The sequence below is a fragment of the Amborella trichopoda genome, chromosome 5, assembly GCF_054954075.1.
Source record: "Amborella trichopoda isolate Santa Cruz 75 chromosome 5, AtrichopodaSantaCruz75HAP2 v2.0, whole genome shotgun sequence".
NCBI lineage: Eukaryota > Viridiplantae > Streptophyta > Magnoliopsida > Amborellales > Amborellaceae > Amborella > Amborella trichopoda.
The window spans coordinates 11,395,746-11,410,510 of NC_142340.1; the positions used below are offsets into that span (position 1 = coordinate 11,395,746).

The 14,765-nt window shown below is 38.3% G+C and overlaps 1 protein-coding gene across 1 annotated transcript; it reads right to left on the reverse strand.

Moving 5' to 3' along the window:
* Positions 1–1,691: 1,691 nt before the first annotated feature.
* LOC18443631 (TRAF-like superfamily protein) lies at positions 1,692–13,729 on the reverse strand. Its single transcript, XM_006853816.4, has 2 exons — positions 12,454–13,729; positions 1,692–2,141 (listed from the first exon to the last, which is right to left on the reverse strand). The coding sequence occupies exons 1-2, from the start codon at positions 13,363–13,365 to the stop codon at positions 2,049–2,051; spliced, it is 1,005 nt and encodes a 334-aa protein (XP_006853878.2). The 5' UTR covers positions 13,366–13,729; the 3' UTR covers positions 1,692–2,048.
* Between the last annotated feature and the right edge of the window lie 1,036 nt (positions 13,730–14,765).

Consider the following 14,765-nt stretch of genomic DNA (forward strand, 5'->3'; position numbering starts at 1 on the left):
AATTTTAAAATTTAATGCAGTTTCTCTCTTTAAAAATTTTGAGACAGTTGCTCTATCTAAAACTTCAAATTTCCGATAGCTTCTCTCCCTAAAAACTTTTAGATAGTTTTTCTCTCTAAAAAATTTTAGACGGTTTATCTTTATTATAGTTTCCTCTATAAAAGTTTTCAAGTAGTTTCTCTCTGTAAAATTTGATATAGTTTCTCTGTCAAAAATTTTAAGATACTTTCTCTCTCTAAAACTCTAATTTTGAGATATTTTATCTCTCTAAAAATTTTCACATAGTTTCTCTCTCTAAAATTTGATATAGTTTCTCTTTATAAAATTTTAAGATACTCTCTCTCTCCAAAGTTTAAAACTTGAGACAATTTCTCTCTAAAACGTTTGTGAGAATTTCTCTCTATAAAATTTTGAAATACATTTTCTCTCTAAAACTTAAAATTTGATATAGTTTCTCTCTCTAAAAAGTTTGAAATATTTTTTCTTTAAAAACATTAGATAGTTTTTCTCTCCAAAATTTGATATTGTTTCTCTCTAAAATTTAAATTACTTTATCTAAAACTTGAAATTTGAGATAATTTCTCTCTCTAAAATTTGATATAGTTTCTATTTAAATTTGAGTAATGATCCTATAGGACCTTCCTCCACCTATGTGTGTAGGACCCAAAGGATCACCATTAAAATTTGCACGGATCTCTATAAAAGTTATCACATGGTGTGAAACTCGACTTTTTTATAGATCCATACCAAATTTAATAGTGATCCTTTAACGTCCTACACACATAAGTGGGAGAGGGTCCTATAAGATCATTTCTCTTCTTATACTATTTTAAATTATTTTAATATTAATAATATAATTACATTTTGTATTATATTGTATTTCTCTCTCATGATTAGAAAAAATCACGTTTTGGACATTTTTTCTTTGATTGTGTGTACCAATGTTTTGACCCTCTTTATTGCTTAAAAAAAAAAAAACAGGGATTATCGGTCCAAATAAGTTGCCAAACATGTTTTTCTACAAAATACCTTGTATACAAAACATGATTTTGGATATCCCATAATCTAGACGGTCCATTAGTACTTATGATCATACCAAACCTTTCTTAAGATGTTTCAACTAGTACTAGTTTGGGGCTATTCAAATACTTTCTACTGGTACAAGTGTTGGGGAGAGTGCCCATGCAAATCATTTAACGAAACTGCAAGCTTATTTGATAGTGTATCGGGCTTTGCCAAGAGGTGAGACTGGTGTTACACATTTAAAATGTTTTTTTTTGAGAAGCTGGCTTGGGCTTTTATGGTTAGCTGTTGATATTAACAATGCTATATTTCAAATTCAATTTCCATTATTGAACTAACCAAAAACAAAAATGTGCTCTCGACGCTCATCCCCTAAAATGTCTAAATCCTTTCGTCAATACTTACCAATGGTAAAATGGGATTTACAGTTTCAATGACATCAAAATGCGCTCTCTGGTTTTGAAAGTCATCTTTTCAAAACCCACTTTCGCTTTTCTTCATGAGGCCTAATGCAACAAGTGTTTTCATAAATAATAAAACCAACACTACCATAAAGCCCAAGGCCGCAGCAAAGTTATCACTGGCAATTTGCTCCCTAATTATTCTCTACAATGATCTCCATATATACTTAGGAGGACAGAGTATCTAAAGCTTTTTTGAGTGATATATTTTGGATGACAAATAAACAATCAAATATATAAAAAAGCAGGGTTAGTTGCGGATCAACAAGAAGGTAATCAAGTGAACAGGAACCTTGGTACTGACCCACAAAACAACCAATCAAGAGGACCATATGATTTTATGGCTAGATTTAAAATATAAAAAATAAAAAGGGGGAAAGACTTGGGCGAAAATATATGAGGAACATCAGTGTTTAACTACAGGGTGCTGTAAAATTTGGGGGGTTTCAAAATAACATGTGTATCATTAATGTGGCTGGCCACCAATCTGTACTCTTCACTTGGCAACTCCAGATGACATCAATCGTTTGATTTTTCTTTGGCCAAATCTAATCAAGGTTGACCTCAAATTATATCCATCTTTGCTTCTAACTCCTTAACTGCCAAGGTTAATGATCTCACGTCCATTTTTGCCGATCGCTGAGTAAGAGATGGTGACTGTCACAGAAGAAATCGAGCATGACATATTAGACATTCAGAGCCCTCACAAACTCTATGTCATAACGATAATAAATAATAAACAAGTAAACCATGCCAAGATCTAGAGTCATAACAAAGAGCTTCATAACAGCATGGCTAGAGTAAATAAAGACACACCAAACATCCTTAGATACACAAATCTGATGTTTTTTCTCTGCTAACACATGTAAACATGCATTTGTCTCATGTAATTGTGCGTGCATGTATGTGTGTGTGTGTGTGTGTGAGAGAGAGAGAGACTTGTTTTTTTTCTTTGTTAAAAAAGATTTTATACTCAGAACACTTAGGAATAGTGCAAGGACCTTATAATGGTGTCTATTAGCATTTTAAAACCAGGAACAGGAGGCCAGATCAATCACCTGCTGGACCGATCCGGATTGCCGATCTTGAGAATCGGTACAAAAAAATTTAATAATAATTTTAAATTTTAAAAATTCAAAAATAAAAATTTTTAAAAATGAAATGGGTAGGCCCAATCCAATTCACTGCCTCTCTGATAGGCTCGCTCAGTTCTCTAACAGAACCAAGTGAGTCTATCGCCCAGTCCCCCTCGGGTCCTTGCTCCCATATCCCTATTTATCTCAATCATCAACTATAACCAAACCCACGTCCCTTCCAAAGTCTAATACGACCCCAGCAGAATCCCAAGCAATCTCAAAGAAACACCATCTATTCTTCAACACCTCATCATGCAAATATCCCAACATTATCCCGCCCCTCTCTCAGCCAATCAAGCACCTTCCTCTACCAACATCCTATTCTCCAATGGCAGACACCATTATTGCAGAGAAGCATCATTTCAGAAAGGATTCTTCTCATTAGAGCCAGTGGCCGGCACTTTCACCCCTCGCCATGACCTCAAAGGCATTGCATTGGGCCACAAGAAGATTAAGCACTTCTCCAGTTTCTCGTAATATGCTCGAAGAAGAAGGTCCTCAACTCTCTAGATTCACAGGACAAAGCTGAAACAGTGCTGAGAACTAGAGACTCAAACTTAAAAGGCATTTCCTAACAGATTGGATCCTGGAACCCTTCTTTTGGCGCTATCAACCAGCCCAAAATATGGACCTCACCAGAGGTGAACCTCTACATGCATGGAATAACGAGGTATTCCTTTGACCTCAACTCTCTCAGTTCAGTGTATACTCTCACTGCAGTTGCCCTCCATGTTCCTATGTGTTGTAATGAGTATTCCCTGTCCACATTAGGAACCTTTCTACACAGAACTCCAACCTTAATTTTTAATCCAACCTCCCCTCAGGGTAAACCCCAATCACCCCAAGCACCATAGTTGCTGTAGGTTCTTCATTGCAAAGCCCAGAACCACCATTAATCCATCTTTGAACAGAACACTAGTTTCGAGGAAAAAACCCTAGCAAAGGAAGAGAAAAGATAATTGGAGTTCCCACCTGAAATGAAAGAGCCAATAACAGTAACCGGGATTGCCATGGACCCTAGTAACTGAGGCAAATGGATGCTACACACATGCCAGTCATTAGCCACACTTGCAACAAGTAAAAATTAGGGGGACCGGCTGACCAAATTACCAAAAATATGCCAAGCAAGGACAAAGGGCTCACAAATGGACAAGGACCAGCCATGTTGCCCACTTCCTTACCTTCCTACACATCACCCAGAACAAATAAAGAAATGCCAAGGAAGGAAGGACTGCCAGCTGTTCAAACCCTATGTACTCCTACTACTCAATCCTCACGATCCATTTGACAATCTTGAAAACTGGTCCGCCCCCACCTTTCCACCAATTACCAACGAAGAGCACCATCGAGCTTAGGAGATTTGTCAATCAAACATATATTGACTGCCCATAGCCCAATAACACAAATATATCCTCCCCCAATCCCCACCCCAGGCCTGACCGCCCACATCCTTGCACTGCAGGTTCAAATCCCAGCATGCAAACCGCACCCCCACCACCCCCCAACGCTCTCCCCTGCCTGCCCTCCTACCCGTCCGCATCCTTGCACCCCAGGTTCAAATCCCAGCATGCAAGCTGCACCCCCACCACCCACCCCCCTGCCCGCCCCACCAACACCCCACCGAATTTGCAGCTTGGAAAGGACATTTCCATGGAATCCACACTAGGCCCCTCTCAAAACTTGTCTCTAAGAATGCATTCACCCCCCAATACCCAACCTGAGCAATTTGGCCCTCGACCATTTATGTTTGGGAGGATGTGGTCGGAGGACAGAAGCCCCATAACATAATGCCCCAATTGCAGTCCTCCTCCAATGAGGTCCAAGGCTGGGCAGGGTCCAAACTATGCAAAAACCTTCAGCTCCTAAAGTAGAACTGAAACCATAGTTCCTACCATTCAAGAAAGACACCACTCTATTGGAAACCGAAGGACTTAACTTGCTCAATGAATGGAGAGACCTGTCCAAATATCAAACACCATTAAGAAAGACGACCATTTTTGGCATCAGATATCAAGAATAAAATGGCTGAGAGAGACAGGAACAGAAACACAGCCTTTATGAAAAATAGTGTATATTGCAGAAAGACCAATGCTATCCTCCAAATCAAAACCAGAAACTCTTCACTTCCACGTAGTTAGAACCAAGATAGCCGACTTCCAGTTCCAATCCCACGTAGTTAGAACCAAGATAGCCGACTTCCAGTTCCAATCTATGTCCAAGGATGGTGCCTCATGGTTAGAAAGTCCTTTCAGCGAGCACGAGGTGCTCAAAACCATTGGTAACCTAGGCCATGACAAAGCTCCCAGTCAAGATGGCTTCCCTGTCTTTTTGTTGCATTTACTTGGGATGACCTATCAGATGTCATGGAATGGTTGCTTAGTCCTATGAGAGGGGAGTCATCAATAAGGGCATGAGTGCTACGTTCATTGCTCTGATTTCCCCTCATCAATAAGGGCATGAGCGCTACGTTCATTGCTCTGATTCCAAAATTGGAAGGGGCAAAGAACTAAAAGACTTCAGACCTATCAGTCTGATCAAGTAGTATTCTCCCACCAGGTCCTGGCTTCCAGGCTACACCATGTCAAGTGATCTCTCCCACCAGGTCCCAGCTTCCATACTACACCAGGTCTTGAGTCAAGTAATCTCTCCCACCCAAGGTGCCTTTATAGAAGGGAGCAAATCCTGGACCGTGCACTCATTGAAAACAAGTGCATCGACAGGAGGTTCTAGTCCAAATTTCCTGCCTCATCTGCAACATGGATATTAAAATGCCCATGATCATGTGTATAAGGGAGTCCACGACTATACCTTATCCCTTATGGGCTTCGGCACCAAATAGAGATCAAAAATTTCAGCATGCATGTGCTCTGTACACTTATCATTTCTCATCAACTCCCTACAAGACGACCCACATTCTCACTTTATGTAATCCATAATAGCAGATGTCGGTAGGTCTATAGATAAAACCATGGCCTTCTAAAGGGCTTCTTAACCTCACACATGGACTAAGCATCTCCTTTCTCCCCTATGCAGATGACAACCTTGTCTTCTACAACTCGACCCCTCCCAGCCCACTCCCCTCCACCCCAGAAATTAGATACTCCTTGGCTGTTCATGTGTTGTTTTGAATTGGCCACAGATAGTAAACATGGCCAAACCAAACTAATAGCACTTGCCATGGACCTTGATGGGTTGTGGTGAAGACTCCCTCCCAAACAAATACCTTAGCTCACCACATTGTATTGGAGAAGCAAAAAATGGCCGATGGGATGCATCATAGAAAAATTCAAGATAAGACTGGTTTCGTGGAAGTGCTGCTTTTTCTCTGTGGATGGCCAAATCACCTTGATAAAGGCCACCATATCGAACATCCCAGTTTTCCAAATGTTCCCTTTCCTAATGCTGACCTGCATAATTGAAAAGCTCAAGAGCCCCACAAGAGAGGCCCCTTGGAATGCGGCAAGTGGCTCTCATAAATTTCACCAAGTAAAATGGGAAATTGTTTGTATGCCAAAGAAAAGAGGTCCGGCTATTTGGAAGCACAGGGACACCAATACTGTCCTACTTGGGAGGTCGTGGTGGCGATTCGCCACAAACCCAGACTACCTTCGGCGGTCTGTGATCAAGCATTGAAACAGCACAGATGGCTCAAAGTGGCTCCCTAAGGGCCAATCAACCTCGAGAGCCTCGGGGGCCCGGAGGGAATCTGCCAAGTCAACACGCAATTCTCTAGTCTAGTGCACATTAAACGCAAATCTGGAAAACATGCTAGATTTTGGAGGGATTTTTACTGGGCCAGCCACCAGTAGAACTGTACTTGACAATCCTCCTCATCATGGCTGTGAACAGGGAGGCCACCATAAAGGAGTATGTCAAATTCTTAGGTGAGAATCTCGTCTGGATCCCTGCCAACCGCCAGTATCTCAACAACAGTGAGATCTCAGACCTCCAATCCCTTTGTGAACTCCTCGAGGTTTATTTCATCCCCTTGTCTGGCCCTGACAAAATTATCTAGACTCCCAACCCAAAAGGCACTTTCACAATGTCCTCTTCTACAAGGCCTTAACCTCACCTGACCTCGATCAGGCCATCATGTGCAGGACTTGGTTTTTCCTTGCCCCCTAAACATCCAAGCCTTCAAACTGATGGCCATTTTAAAAAATAAAAAAAAAAGAAGCTAAACACCTGTAGAGGAGAGGGATCCAGCGATATGTTTCATGCATTGCTTAGTGAAGAAATGCATTACCCATCTTTTTATCCATCACAACACGGCTCACATTGTTTTGGCCCTTCTTCCTCCAACTGTTCGCATCTTCTTGGACCACCACACACTCTGTGGAAGGCCTATTCAAACACAATTAACCCTTCCGAAATCAGGACTTTGGTGTTTCACTATTCATGCCATCGTTTGGTCCATATGGGTCAAGTGCAATCAAGGAATCTTACAATCCATATCCCCCTACCACTGACCACATGAAATCAACCTTACTATTCTGAGGCCTCTTTATTGGAAGAACTCAGCTGTTAATCAACAATAGATTTCCTTTAGTGGCAGCATGTCATTTGCTCCTCTACCATCAATCCCAAGATCCTCTTTGTGGCAGCCACCCGGTCTAGGCATCATCAAATTAAATTTTGATGGCAGCCACAAGGGGAAACTTAGACTTGCTAGAATAGGGGGTCTGTATAGAACACACTCACTTCGGAAAGATCCTCCTCACCTTCTGCCGCCCTGTAGGAATAACTGATGCCTCCTTTGCTGAATCAAAAGCCCCACTAGTTGGTATGCAACATTAATCGAGGGAGGGTTCACTTAATGTCATTTTATGGACAAAGAAATCTAACACCTGCCCATAAAGCTTTGCAAACCTCTTTGATCAATTAACACTTCTGGCACGACCTTTCGCTCTCCTTCAGCCACAAATGTAGAGAACCAAACTCAACAGCTGACCACCTGGTAAGAGAAAGGGTGAACCGACCTTCACTCCTAGTTATGCTGCAGCCGTCATCCCCCATCCCCTAATCTGCCAATTTTTCAATCTCATTCCTCCACAATTTTGTACCATTACTTTGCACGAAGTATCCTACACTTTTTGTCTAAAATACCTCATAGGAAACATACAAGTTTGCACCATTAATACAAAGAGTTATTTATTTAAAAAATACAGATAAAACGACCCATTATACTTAAAGGGAACATGAAGGTTTGGAAATTTATGCTTCTATTCAAGGACAGGATCCTAATCCAAAAATGTTGCTCAGAATCAACTTGATTAGTAAAACCCTAGGAAATTTTCACCAATATATGATTCTTACATGGAGGAAACTTCGATCCTAGTTTGAACTCATGTATGTACAAAAAGTAAAGTGCTCAAAAGAGTACAGTAGAGATTCTAAGAGGTCGCTTAACGAGGTACTTTTCCTGCTTATTGCATTGAATATATTCCAAGGTTAATATTCCAGCTAACCTACCCTAATAAGACAAGCAGAATATAAAAATATATACAGGAAAAACATTATGCTAAATACATTCCTATGTAAAAACCACTGTCCTAAAAGCATATATTCATATAGAATTTTACGCAATGGCATAAAAAAAATAATAATAGTAACATTTTCATTTGAAAAATATAAAACATGTTTCAAGAGAAGCTTAGTTATTGCATGCCAGGGAACAAAGATTCATTGTGCACAATCTCATGTTACGTTGCAGTTTTAATCAATTCAGGAAGCTCAGCGGCTATGATAAAGCATATGGCAGCCAGAAATGCAAAGAGGTCATGAATGAGAAAACATAGCTTATGAAAATGTCACTTCCTTTCTGAAGAAGAAAAGATTATGTCTTAAAGCAAATCTACAAAGTAAATGATGCATAATAAAAATGATACGAAACAACTGACACATGGATTTTTAACACTTGAGATATGGTGTGAAATTCATCCTATCCTCACCAGGTTCAAGATCAACTTTGGGCCTCAAAGTTCAATTCATGACATGCCCAGTTAAATAATGCGAAAAGGCAGAAAAAATCATGATAATGTTCGCAAAAAATTAGTTTGCAGTTGTTATAGATGATGGAGCAAATAGGGGCTAAGGAAGGAACAAATAAAATTAAAGTGCAGTCCGATTATTCAAAACCACATTCAATTTGTATTAAGCTGCTTGCAGCAGCAGCTAGGCTAAGCAGTTGAGGAAGCTCGTAGTCTCGTACTAAATAGTAGTAAAAAAACAAAAAAAAAAAGGCCCTAAAATGTATAGACAAGGGAACACTGGAACAATCATCCAGATTGAATGAAAATTCTGAAACAATGAACTTCCAAAATCAATTATCAGTTCCAGGACACGAATTTCCATGACATATGTCACCTATCCGATGAGAGCATAGACATGATGCCCGTTATTATGATAATACTTTCCAATCTGTAAATACTCTTTAACACTTATCGCATGTCAACAAAAACATCAGGAAACAATTATGTCTATATAAGACAACAAAATATGGTACTGGTAAATATCTGTTGCAGAGGGTTTGAGAAAGAGGGAAGGGAACTTGCTGCAGACTTTGGTACGGGAATTCCAACTAATTAGCTATCTCTATAGTTCTTGGATGCAAAGTTTTTGTTACCAAAACCGAAGTCATGCTGCTGACTATAGGAAGTTGCAAGTTGACATGGCTGACTTGAGTTTTCAGAAATGTTCATGAGTACATCTCTAGTACTAAGGATGAAGCACATTTAGGAAAACCATCATCACATCGAGGATAACAAAGAAACTAGAAACTGCAAACTCAGAGACAGTTAAGCCAGGAGACGTTTCTGCTCCGAAATCTTGCTATGGCACTCTGATAGAGGTATCTTCAAGGGATCTCGATTTCTAAATTTTTGGATATCCCTAGCGTTAGGGATCGAGATCCCAAAAAGTTGGGAACAATCCCAACCTTTTGAAGATTACAATGTTTGTTTTTTACAAAAGTTAAACTGGGTAGTCCTAAAATAGTTTTATTTCGTAAGACGGTGTTTATTTCTAGTACTCAGTGGACTGTAAAATTAAACAGTATAATCTTAATTTCTTGTGCAATCCCAAAAGGTTGGGAAGGGGAGGGTGATCCCTCCTCAGGATCAAGATCCTAAGAATATGTAGTCATAATTTCCTATAACCTATTGCAATTACCTTTCATGATCCCTGCGTCCAATCCCAAAATCACTTTCGATCCCTCTCCCAATGCCACCAACTATGACCTAAGATTTTTATAACTTCTACATTCAGGAACACAACTATGAAATCAATGGAAAAATGCAAGTGCTGCAAGTTTGATGTGTGCAGTGATTTTTGAAAATGGGCAGGAAAGTAATTAGTATATTTGTCAATATTTAATCCACCAATACAAAATATACACACCAACACATAAACATAGCAAAAGGGTGGCACTCTCCAGACAAAAGGCCAGAAATGGATGGAAATGCATTATAAATGTGCTTGTATGTTTACTGTTTGTATGAGCAAATATTTATGCGATCATACTAATCATACTTTTATTCTTCCATCTACACAAAATTTGTCTATCATAATTACTTACATACATGTGAGCAGCCAGACAACCAAACACACGTGCACACATACAACTGAAGGGAACTTCTATGTGCGATACTTGAAAGTTCATTTAGATCAAAAGGCACCACGTCATCAATTTGGTTATGATAAAGAAAGAAGAATTAAACATGCCAGATCAAACAATTCTGGATGCTCTTTATGGTAAAGTAATCAATCAACAAGAGATCCACAATACAATATACAGAAAATCAGCACTCACATTTTCTTTTATCTAGAGTAGCTATTATGGAATATTTTGATAATTAAACATATACCCCGGATCATATACTTATTCATCAGTTTTTAAACTATTTATATGTTAGCTTTGACAAGAACAAAGCTAACATATAAAGATCTAAATCAGTTTTAGTACTTATTAATAGGTTCCAACTTACTTCACAATTTGTTCTCATAAAAGATTGTCATCTTAAAACTGAAGCAAATGTATGGAATGCCTTTAGATGTTCTCATTAAGACTATAGGCAACCTCAATAACCATGTAAACATAATTTTAAGTTATTTTAGAGAACACTAGAGGATTAATTCTTGTTTGAATGCTTTTCTTTGACTCCCCTTATCTCATTCATGATCCAGCATGAAGAGAGGAGAGGAGGGAGAAAAAACCAGAGGTATCCATGAAAAAATGGTGAGTTTAAAGAAATCAATGACTTCACCAGCTGGACTAATGAAAAATTAGTACCTTGCCAATCATGTTGAAACTGTTAGGCAAATTCTATAAATTTTTTGCCCTGCTAGTGTAGTAAATTAGTCATCCACACAACATGGTTCCCTGAAGTACAAAGAAAGGGATCACTTCAACATGCTTTCATTTGATAAAAATGCACATGTAAATACATAATTAGCTCTTCATTCTCCTCATACAAGAGAGACCAGAAGTTACTATTGATTCATTCCCACCACAACTCCAAGTAGTAGCGTGCTCACACAAACTTCCTCTATCACTGATTAAAACTTAACAGGAAATGTTTTTTTCCAACTGAGTTTTGTTAAGTATATATTCTATATTTGAGAAAATTATTAACAAACTGAGAAATAATGATGACTTAGTACAACACTTCCATTTAGATGGGAGGCAACAGCTCTGGCATGTAGTGCAAGATTTGCTTTGAAACAGAGCTTCAACTGCGCCTTCTCATTCTTGAATCAGGCCAACAGCTCTGGCATGTAGTGCAAGATTTGCATTGAAACAGAGCTTCAACTGTGCCTTCTCATTCTTGAATCAAGAGCAACAGTTCTCAATTTTGTAAAAGAGAAGCGCATCACTAGCATGCTCATATAATCAAACTTGCTTTATTGTATTATGTAGCATGAGTGCACTTCATTTTTCACATATGCCCAAAACTGAAAGAGCAAAAATATCATATCACCTCCATTGGAGTAGATTCCTTTGGTTTTACAACAATATAGGTCAGGACTCCCATTGATGTCTTTAAATTTTTAAGTCATGCTTAATTTGAGTAGTAAGATAAATTTATATACCAATTTATCATCATGTGTTACTTGATTTCCATTTAACTATATACATCGCATGTTTCTATTACACAGTGTTTGAAAACAAAATTGGAACAAATATAGCTCCCAAGGTCTTCTCAGGAATGAACACATAACTGGCTGATAGGAAATGTCCAGGTTTCAGTGTCTAGTCCAAAAATGTCGGTTACAATTAGTGCTGTTATAAAAGTTTTCAGTTAGATTCTTTCTCCAACATGCAGGCAACTGCATCTTAGGAAGACCCAAGTTATGAAGCATAGGAGCTTAACCACATTCAATTATATCAAAATTAGCTCACTTTTGGAGGTCATCAAGTCAAATATGTCAACCTCAGCAATTTTTAGTAGTTAATCACATTTCTTGGCAATTCCTTGATTACAACTACAGACACCCATTCCTAGATTTCTCTTACGCCAAATTCCCCAATACATGTAGATTAGTAGACAAGTATTATATAATTTTTCTCACAAACCGTCATCAATCAATCAAGAACTGAAAGACTGCTAGCTTATAGAAATATAAGTAATCAGCATACAATTCAAAATACAAAGTAATCTCTAAGAAAGGACAAACAGTGAAAAATCAGTTTCTCAATATAGAGGAGCCAAATGGGTCTTGATTAAGAAACCAATGGATGGCAATACAAATTTCAAAAATTTGAATAACTATGTTATAGTTAGGAGTCCTAGAACACAAATGAAATCAGGTGTTCAGCGGAGTACAAGACTTGCCTTCTCTAGCAATGAGGCCCGCTCTTTCAGATCATCGATAGAAGAAGCATCCCTCTTATGAATCAATTGGAGGACAAACACGAGATGAGATTCAAGACACTCTCTACAGTGGTCCTCAATTTTACTCTGAGGAAAAGAAGAGCGACACCCAACCTGATAAAATGGGCAATTCACAAGCCTCATGGGGCAAACAGTTATGCAATGCTTATCCATCTCTCTCCTTAAAATACTCTCTGAACACTTTTGGTCGCATGGAAGAACTTTAAATGGACACCCCATATCATGTTTCTCTGCATAAACTGCACAGAAAGTGGAATCGCACCCTTCGTTCCCACAATTCAGCAAACGAAACCTACAATTCCCCCTATGCTCAATGAACTCATCTCGGTTTTCAAATTTGAATCCACAGTAATAATTTCCCTTCAAATCAATATTTCTTAACAAGATCTCTGCAACTGATTCTCGCCTGCTAATTAGCCAAAACCCATTTGTTTCAAGCTCTTGCATAAAGTCATCGATCTTGTCCTCACGCCTGTCGCTCAGAACCCAAGCCGAGACCCTACTGAGCAAATTTTTCTTCGAATCGACAAAATCATCCATGAAATCAGATATGGAATCAATGGGGTTTCCTGAATCGGTGCTACCTTCTTCGATCATAGACTCGGCAATGTGGGCTTCGCTCTTTTGAGTGAGAAAATCAACCATTTCCTTTCTGGTTTCAATGGCCACAGAGGAAGGGGTTCTGAAGAGATCACCCATTGTGGTGTCCACACAGGCTGAAGCTAAGCCAGGGAGGAGAAGCTGAGCTATCTTGTGGACCAATTCAGCGTCAAAATGATCGCAGAGGAAGGCGCCATGAGAATTTCTGGAGGACTTGTCTTGGAAACCGAGGTCTTGTAGTGAAAGATCCATGAATTTTTGTGGGGCATTAATGGGGGTATTTCTTCATGGCTGGTGAGAGATTAATGCATTTGCTGGAGAACCTGGTTTTTAGAGAGAGAGATTATGAATTGTTTACACTTTGATGTCTGCGATTAGCGTGAGTCTCTGGATTCTTCGAAAGGAGCGTGGCAATGAGAGAGAGAGATTGACGCGTGAATTCTTTATATTTGGTGAGTGTTTAACAAAGCGGATGGCCAGGGCGAGCCGGCTATTGGTTCAGAATATTAAAAAAAAAATTTAAAAAAAAACAAATAAAAAATTAATGGGTACGGCTTGCATAAAGCGCAGCCTCTAAATCATTGAAGTAAAATAAAAAATAAAGTAACGGTGCAATAGGACCTTCTTCCGTCAATGTTTGTAATATCTCAAAAAGATCTTAATTAAATTTAACATGAATTTTTTTAAAAAGTTATCATATGAGTGTAGGACTTGATTTTTTTAGATATTCATGACTTTATTTAATAGTACTTTTTTGGGGTTCTGCGCACATACATAGAAAAAGGTTTTATAATATCATTTCTCTAAAAAATATAAATTCAATGCTGGAAATTTTTGCGATAGTCTTAAAATATATTTTCATCTTTAATTTAAAGAAAACGTTTATATAAAGATGCAACGTTATAATTTAGAACTACGGATGCACCTCAAAAATCCATCGAAAAATGTAGTTTTAAAATTGAAAAACTCTTTAATTGATCATCTCGACATCTAGATGTATGACTATGAAAATAAAAAGATTTTAAGTCTAAAAATAGGTCATTTTATAACATATTATCTACACTGTCCATTTTCAAAATTTTCATATGTTTATAGATCTACTTGATTTTAACCATTTTTTAAATTTTATAATTAGAAATAAAAAAAGATTTTGAGATAATCCGAAAAACATTTTACATGAAAATTATATACCATGATAAAATTTGAAGGTGCACCTTACCTCTACAGCTACGGATGCATCTGTATGCCAACTGCACCCTTAATTTAAAGCTTTAAAAATAGTGTAGATGGAGAAGATTGATGAAAACTTAAAATTCTTGAAAATCAACGGTTCAAAAATGTGTTACAAGATGCACTATTTTCAATACTTGAAATACTATTTTTTCTCATGTCCATGCATCTTGATGATCAATTTGAGGATATTTGAACATCAAAACAACCTCTTCTAGTGAAATTTTTGAGATGAGCTCTGATTCGATTGTGTAGAGCCTCGGCTCTATATAAACTACTTCCGAAATGATACATCTAGGAACTAGGCGTATCAGGTTTTGTCCGAATTTGGCGTATTTGGATCACCTGGTTTGAGTCCACAAGAAACAAGGCACTTTGTACTTGTAGACTGGCATATCCGGTCCGCACCACCGCTAAAGAAA